The following is a 9,017-nucleotide window of genomic DNA, read 5'->3' as shown; positions in this document are numbered from 1 at the left end:
CTACAAAAATGTTCCCAAAGAGTAAAAGATGCATCTTTGATCTACTTCTACACTTTATCTTAGGATAGGATTAGGATTCAAGGATCAAGATGCAATCAGAAAGAAATTAGGTAAAATGACTCAGCAAAAAAGTAAAATAAAAAGGAGTGGTAGGAATAACGGGCTCCAGAAAATGTAACTAGCTAAACTACTTTTTAACGACTCAGTGAATCAACTGATAATCATATAATGATCGGAACCGCTTCAGCTTCAGGAAATCCTAAGAGAAAACTGAAAATGAAGTTTTGAGTTGTTTGTTCCTGTCAGTGAATCACACTGACGTGCTGCTGTGTGTGAAACTAGTTAAACAAAAACTTGGGTTGTTCATTACATTACACATTATAAATAACTTTGGCAGCAGCACACTGTTAAATGGTTGCGAACTGGTTAAACAGGTTAAATAGATTTTCTGGGAACCAAGTCAAGTTAAGATAACTCCTGTACTCACTTTTACTCTTTACTTTCACTTTTACTTACTACCCTTCAACTACAGCTCTTCAAAGAACCTTAGCCTCAGTTTTGTTATACTGGCACTCTTATTAGACACCAGTGTTCATGCATTTCTCAGTTTGACTCAGTATTTTAGTGAGGATTTTGTACAGAAACTTTTCAGTAAACATCTCTGTAAGTGTAAAAATATTTAACAAAAAGTCAGATGGCTGAGATCAAAGTAAGAGAGAACTCTTTGGGAAAGTTCAGAAACTACTCTGTGTTTTCGATTCTCTGCCAAAACAGCTAATACAGTGATTTAATCCAGTGCTTCCAGTTTATACTTTACTTTGATTACATCACTGAAACTTTTCATTTTTCTACTTTCTTTTTGGCTTCTATAGCTCAGGTAAAGGTAAAGGTATACATATACTTTTTTAAAACCCTATAGCAATAAGTGTAATATATGGTATTTTTTTTCCTCTCTGAACTTAAAGTTTCAGGGAGACCTAAAGTTAGAGCTAAAAATGACTCACAAGAAAATTACTTTCTTTCCTACTGAGAGAAAAACAGCTTATGGGGATTTTGCCTGCCACCAATGAGAATCTACGTTGATTTATTGAATCTGCTTATCATCCGTTATATCAGATCAAATATATATTTCCCATTTTTCAGTGTCACATTTAGATTACAAAGGTCATATGAAGCACAGGAAGAAATGATCTTTTTCCACTTGTGACTGATTGACAAACATGATCGTCTGTCATAAGTTTAGTTTGTTGCAATAAAAAAATATTGTGAAAAATAAGGGTTGCCAAAGAGTTTCTTATTTAGTAAGTAGGTGGTTTTGCTGTCTAAACCACACAAGTTCTTTTCCCTCCATTTGCAGTCTGTATGCTAAGCTAAGCTAAGCACACTCCTGATTTCTACTCGTTAAACAGATTTTTAGGTATCTTCATCCTTTCATCTCGTGTGTGTGTGTGTGTGTGTGTGTGTGTGTGTGTGTGTGTGTGTGTGTGTGTGTGTTCTTTAGTTAATTAGTGTAATTGCTTTATATAGCACATATTCTGGCTTGGTGTTGCCTAATAAGCCAACTTGTCACATGATCCACTTAGTTAACAGCTGACACACATTAAATATTTGGAATTTTGTTACTGGAAACTGTGCATCCTCTTCTTTTATTATGTATTTTCCCAACCTTTCTTATATATTTCCACAATTTTCTCAATATGATAGAATTTTAAATATACATACACATTTTTCAGTCAGTGATTTCCATTGATAGAAATCTCCAAAAGTTGATTCTGTTCATATGGATATGAAAAGTGGCAGGTTAGCCTTGTTAGACTGTGAGATTTCCATCAGTAATGGGGGACAGCTAAAAGCTGATGTGTACCATAAACCTACGCATACGGATCAGTATTTAAGGTTCGACTCTCATCATCCACTGGAGTATAAACTGGGTGTCATCAGGACGCTACAACACAGAGCGAACACGATCCCCACAGACACAGCAGCCAGGGAGGCAGAAGAACATCACATCAAGAAGGCCCTGAGTAAATGTGGTTATCCCAGCTGGACTTTTGTCATTTACATCTACAGGCCAGTGGACACTCTTTCAATGATGAGGATGTGCACATCCTGGACAGGGAGGAATGCTGGTTTGAGTCAAGGAGGCCATTTACGTGAAAAGGGAAAGAGCATCTCTGAATTGAGGAGGGGGCCTAAGAGTACATCTTTCGCCATCGTACAATGCTGTGATTGCAGCCATTCCCCAACTCTCTGTGAATGGTACTCATGGCCATTGATCAGTGGTTGTTGATCAATGGTCATGAGAATTTGCATAATCATGATAAAGGAACTGACCTCCCAGCCCATTGTTCCTTCAGTGGGCTGGTTTCAGTCATTATGCAAATATGCTGTTTATAAGATTGGGGAAACCTGCATGAATGACGAAACATTTCTCCCACTGAAAACGTTACGTCCAGATGAACAGAATCACCTTTTGGAGATTTACTTACCTGGATGATTGAGCATGCATTAAGATAGAAATCTTGTTTGTTTGTTTTTGATTTTCTGATAAAACTGAGCAAACAGATTATTAAGATCTCCTACAAATCATCTTGTTTTATTCTTGTTGTGGTTAATTTAATTTTTATTTTATTTTTAATACGATAAAAATGTTTCTGTTCCTTGTTAATCATTTATTTAAAAGGTTTTCCTGAAGGAGGCTTTTGAAAGCCTTCAGTCAACATGAAGTTTTTCTGACTACTACTCTGAAGTCTCAGTAGGACCACTGGTGAGGTGCCAGCAAACAGGTGAAAAATATAAAGTTAAACAAATGAATAAATTACAATACAATATTTTGGGGGGAAGGCAAGGAAACATACATGTGCTTGTGCTGGCACATTTACGTAAAATTCAACTTCAACCATTTTTATTCTTTTTGTTTTTTTATTGTGTGTTGCTATAACTTATTTTGGCTTCTAGGCTGAAATAGGTTAGAAAAGGTTTGAGAGCCAGTGATGTATACTGTTATACAAAAGTGTTTTTGTCATTTATTCAGCTTAATAAAGTGTGTACTTAGAGTCAACTAACACTGCATATGTTTGTGTGTTACATTAATACTAAATTCTTTAATTGCCCATACTTACATCATTCCCTTTATTTTAGCTTTTTTGTAGGGAGTTTTACCAGCTCTTAACAGTGTGCCTTGGCTTTAGACAGTTTTGCTATTTTTATGGCTGATTCATTAGTTTGTGATGTGGGTCTCGCAAAAGGGCAGAAATGAGATATCCAAACTGGGGAAAAAAATGTACCCTCTGGGCAGTAATAATATTTATGTGAGATTCCTGTGAAATGTGGCCAGGAGCCAGAGTGACTCTCAGACTCATAAAATGCAAAAGTTTTCTTCCCAGGCTGAATCATGAAGGCCATAATCTGGAAACTGAAAGGATGACTGGGTGCACTTAAATACAGACACTCGGGCATGAAAAAAAAAGATTTGAGCAGAATAAAAGTGCCTCAGTTTATTTGTGTACCTTCGGACCGCTCTTTCCGATTGGGCCTTGCTGTCCAGGATAACCCTGAGGAGGATGAACAAGAAATATTGTTCTCAGATTGTTTTAAATCAAAGGAGAAAAAAGAGAAATGAGTTCAAATATGACGTGAAGAAGAAAATTATATAAAACAGTGAATTCGGGAAATTTTAGAAATGAAAACACTAAATAAGCTGCTTTGTACTAGAGCCTGAAGCTTAGGAGCTTGTGTCACTTTAAAAGGAGGAGTCTGAGTGATATCATCTGTTGCTACGTAGATGGAACACAATTAAATAAAGGAAGATTAAACCACAAGGCAACCCTTGACAGAGTCACATGTGTACCGCTATAGTATGCGTCAGTATTTGTTGTAATGGAAACCCGAAGAAAAGAGAAACGTGAATCTCCTCATCCCAGGAAAGGTTTATGGAATTATATCTGTGACTCTGTTCTGTGTAATGGGACAGTTTGAAAAGCGTGTTTGGAGGACATAGGAAAAAAAAGTTGTACGTTCTGCCTTTCGTGTAGATTTAATCAAATTCACAGCTCACAGCTGATGAAATTTCCTCCTGCTCATTTGCTAATAGAGGTAAAACTAACTACTGTGCGTCTCAGATTGAGCAAACTTGGGACTGCACAGACAGAGAAGTTATTAATACACTTTTATGCTGATTAAAACAAGCATGCTGAGATATTTGAAGATATTTTGTCTATTGCATAACATAACTAATGCATAATTGAATAGAGTCCCAGATATATATTAATACACCAGAGAAACTGCATCATCAGATGTCTTAAAAACCTTTGATACAATGTTTTGAATCGGTTTTTTGATTTTAAAAAAAATTGCCAAGAAAGGAAAGGTTATGGAAGTCAAATGAGATTAAAATTCAAATCAAATGATGACACATAGAGTAAATGTTAAGATGTTTAGGTAGTTTCCATGACCAGTAATGATGTGTCTTACAGTGTAGCCTCTCTCGCCAACATCACCTGGAAACCCAGGGGCTCCTGTTTGACCCTGTTGACGAAGAACAAACATGTTTAGATCGACACCAAGACAGCTGTGACTTTAACCGGCACTGCTGGTTATCAAAAAACTGTGCAATAAACAGCTAGACATAATGCAGAAGAATAAAAATAATTATTTTCTTTTAAGCAAAGAAACTGTGTCAGTTTTTGATCATAGACATTTTAAACCACCTTCAGTTGTGTGCCAGGGGAAATCACCAAACATTTTCTTTTTTGAAGAATTTAAGTACGTGATACTTATATACCTTTGGTCCGTCTCTTCCCTGAGGACCTTGTCTGCCTTTGTCACCAGGAGCGCCCTAAAAAAGAAGAAACACATCCATCCAAAGTGCCAAAAACTAATAAACCACCAGAGCATTCAAAACACATGGTTAAAAACTTTATTATATTATTCAGTGTAAATAAATTCATAAAATACAGAAACTTAAAATAAAAAAAATCATATACACACTGTATACACTTTAGTAACAAGTACTGATTGTTACTGTTATTACTTGTTAAACCAGTATTTTATTCAATAATTTATTAAGAAAAAAACAAAACAATAAAAATCAGTTTATTTCCATGTCTTTATGGGCCTATTTACTTGGCCAAATAAATAAATAAAGATAAAAATTGAAAAGAACCACTAATATTTGAGTTTATAAATACTGATACTAATAAATGATTAATAAAATAATTTCAGCATTTGCCTCATCAAAATGTTACTGAACATAAAACACAGCTGCGTTGTTGTATTCCAGTCGTGTAATTATCATGAGGACATAGTTATCACTCTTTTTTTTCCTTTACCTTGATACCTTTAGTCCCTCTTCCTCCAGCAGGCCCAGCATCACCACGACGACCCTGAAATAACCAAAAAACTCAATTACCACCTTTTCCAGTTGTGTGGCTCCATCAGCTCATCAAGTTCTAGGGTTGAATCCATGTCTATAATATTAATCTCCCCAATCCAGGGTCTAGCCAAAAGTAAAATGTGGTGATTTATGGTGAATTGTGGCACTGAAACATTAACTGGAAAATGCTGTCTCATCTATTCATTAAAAATTGCATCATCACTTTATAATTTTAGTTAATTATGTCATTTATTCATTTATTTTTTGTCCTAATTTGAACATCAAAATTTATGTTCTTTCCTGAGTCAAAGTGAAACTTTGTGCCTAATATGAAGAACGATTCTAGAGGTTTGAAAGAAATTGTTGTGTTCACAAGAGCAGGATTCTTTTGCAGGCAAAAACTCTTCAGTGATTTACCATGTCACTACCCGATCCGTACCGGAAACCCAATCCGTACCACGCATGTGCGAAAGGCATCTACTTCCACTCGAAGCATTTTATTATAGTTACGGGTCAGCGTATCTGTTAAGATGTTAACAATAATAAGTATCTGTTAAAATGTTTGCAATAATGAAACATTTCAATACAATGTAGACCAAAAAAAAAAAGTTACGGATCAGGCCTCCCCAATCCTTACTCACATGTTCAAAAGTCAGACCGTACAGATCCGGTCTACCCGATCTTACCGCCTACGTGCAGATGTTCTCTTCTTCTTCTGTTTCGTTGTGTATGCGTGTTAAATTTGATTTAGTAATAGTCGAGTGTGTTTATGTTTGTCTATGTGGAGAGGATTGATTGGAATTGTGACGATGATGTCCGCTATCACTGTCAATTGTCAGTAAACACTTAATTTGGCTGATGAATCTTCACGTGACTCATTACAAATGTTTATTTTTAGACACAATAGGCTTGTATACGGAGGTATCCATTGTTTAAATGTCCCGGGCAGTCGAAAAGGAAATATGTCCAGAAATACTAGGAGCTTACTTGGCGCTAACCATGTCATTGAAATACATTAACTGTCACAATGTTGGCAAAGAGAGGAAGTGACGAAAGATTCTCGCGTGCGTGGTACAGATCGGGTAGCGACAAGCATCATAACAGATGAAGTAATCATCTTGGCCATCATGTGAGATGGGCTGTGATAAAGTGATAATAACTCCTTTCATACATGAGCAGGGAACTATATTATTTAACTATGGTAGTAATAATATTTTACAATTCTTCAGCCAGTACGGAGTGGCTCTTTGGATCTCATAATACACATAATGTTTGGAAGTCAAAAGGCAGTGCATATCACCCTAAAACACCAGAGCAACATTGAAGTTTGGAGGTGGGAATTTCATGGTTTCAAATATACCAGGATGGAACAAGGGTGGAAAACTTCAGCAAGACAGTGATCCCAAACACACAGGCAAGGAAACTCAGTTGGTGTCAGAGAGAGAAAATAAAGCTGCTAGAATGGCTCAGACCTGACCTGAACCCAATGGAAAATCTATGTAAAGAACTAAAGCTCAGAGTTCATAGAAGGAACTCACAGAACATCTGAATTTGAAAACTATGTAATGGAGAGGGCCAAAATCACACCTGAGTAATGCTTGTGACTAGTTTCTCCACACAGGAGACATCTTGTCACCGACAAAGGCTTCTTTACGAAGTATTACATACATTTCAGTCAGCGTGTTCAATATTATTTTCCTGTGCCATTTCTCATTATTACAGATAACTTTGAACATCTATGGTTTGTTTTCTTAGCATGTGTGTGTGTGTGTGTGTGTGTGTGTGTGTGTGTGTGTGTGTGTTTGGAAACAGAGGGGACCAATTGCTACAATTTTGAGAGTGACATGTTTTTCTATTCTTGCTTGATATAGGATTTCAGCTCCTCTGCAGTTCAACAACAGAGGCTTCCTTTGTGAAAATTTCAAGTTTCCAAATGGGCCCAGTGCTTTCAGTGGGTGACAGGTCTGGACTGCAGGCAGACCAATTTAGCAACTCAACTCTTTTGGTACAAAGTCATGCTGCTGTTTTCAGAATGTTGTTTTTGGCACTATCTTCAAGTGAGTATAAACTTTGCTGAACAAAGATTGTCTGAATGGGAGAACATGGTGCTCCCAAACCTATAGAATTGCTGTTTAGCACTGATGGTGCCTTCGCAGATGTACACGTTACCCTCGCCATGTTCACTAACATCAAGCGTAATGGTGCTTCTTTCCTTTAGCCCCAATGAATTGGGCTATATTACACAATTCTTATGTAATTTTCTACACCTCAGTGTCTTCTCACCTTTTCCCTTCCTTAAGAAGAGCTTCTTGGCATCCACTCTTCTCCTGAGCTTGTTGATAATCTCCTTGGTGATGCAAAAAATGATATTTTATACTGTAAAATGTGCAATGTTTAGTATATTTTCTTGTTTCAACCAAAAAGAAAATGAGAATGAACTGTATTTTTTTGTGACATGCTGCTTCTGACAAAGTGCCTAAAGGTCCAATTGCTGTTGTGTGTAGACACAGCACTGTTTCACTCTTTGAATTAGGTGCTTTTTATGAATGATTTATAGGTCAGTGTTTTGTGGCTTAACAAACAAAAACATTCCTCTGAAAATGGTCCGGTACAAGGACTGGACTGAAAATGCGTGAAAAAGCAAAGAAGAACTTTGACATTTCTTCAAAAAACCTGGGGAACTATTACTCAAGACAAGTTTAACAAAAAGTACTTTTTGTTTACTTACATGTATAAATATGTACAGTAATTTACAGAAGAATGTTATTTTCTTTATGTTATTATATTTTCTTTATTTTGTTTTTAATGGCTTTTAATTTGAAATGTGAGATAAAACCTGAACTGGCAGAATGGAGGAGTAACTGATGGGGGAAAAAAACGTCCAAAAAGAAGGAAGAATGATTTTGACTATGAGGCAGGATTTCCAATTTCTAACTGACACCATTACCATGTTACGAAATGAAGCTCCGTCGGATCTGAAAGTTCAAACAAACAGCGTAAAAGACGACAAAGTGAGTCCCAGCATCACTGTCAGACGTATCCCTCCAGGCTGTACATCGCTTTCTCTTCACAGATTAGAGTGTGACTCCTCCTGGTCTGAAGTATTGGAAGGGAATGGCTCATTTTCACAGATGCTGGTTTTTGCCGCCTTGGGCCATGAGAATAACATATACGATTTCTAAAAAGCCGAGTGCTCTTTTTACTATATAATTGATGTACAGCGCTGTGGAAGATTGAGCAGGAAAGTTCCAAAAGGAAAACAATCATATAGATATTTCTTCTTGATAAAGGGAACACTATTGCTATTACCCAAATCTTTTAATGTACTTTTTCTGATGCCAGCAGACATTCATTATTTTGACAAATTTCTGTCATGTTTGGAATAAAAACCATATTGTAATGCAAATGACACACAAACTGATATTACCAGTGGGTCATGTAGCACCATGCAAAGGTCTCCCACCATTTCATCACTCAGTTCTTGATATTTTGCTATGAAAATAAAAAATAGGTGCAGCAATTTATTGAAATGCACTTAGGGTCCATTTTTATCTGTCCTTAACTGGCCTCTCAGTGGAAGCCTATATATAAAAATAAAAAAAAACACCCAGCACGCCCCTGCGGGCAGTTTATCCTTCAAGCT

At 36.6% G+C, this 9,017-nt stretch overlaps 1 protein-coding gene across 1 annotated transcript in view; it reads right to left on the bottom strand.

The window, feature by feature from the left end:
- LOC102200256 (collagen alpha-1(V) chain) overlaps positions 1 to 9,017 on the bottom strand; it is a 32,062-nt gene that overhangs the window by 14,401 nt on the left and 8,644 nt on the right. Inside the window, exons 11-14 of the mRNA XM_005750836.1 lie at positions 5,331 to 5,384; positions 4,784 to 4,837; positions 4,474 to 4,527; positions 3,510 to 3,554 (exon numbers count right to left, since the gene is read on the bottom strand). Coding sequence (XP_005750893.1) covers positions 3,510 to 3,554; positions 4,474 to 4,527; positions 4,784 to 4,837; positions 5,331 to 5,384 — 207 coding nt within the window. The remainder of the gene's footprint in view (positions 1 to 3,509; positions 3,555 to 4,473; positions 4,528 to 4,783; positions 4,838 to 5,330; positions 5,385 to 9,017) is intronic.

The sequence above is a fragment of the Pundamilia nyererei genome, unplaced genomic scaffold (assembly GCF_000239375.1).
Source record: "Pundamilia nyererei isolate P.nyererei 1_Seehausen unplaced genomic scaffold, PunNye1.0 scaffold00289, whole genome shotgun sequence".
NCBI lineage: Eukaryota > Metazoa > Chordata > Actinopteri > Cichliformes > Cichlidae > Pundamilia > Pundamilia nyererei.
Note: the sequence above shows the minus strand (reverse complement) of the source record. Positions and strands in the feature narration are given on the sequence as shown.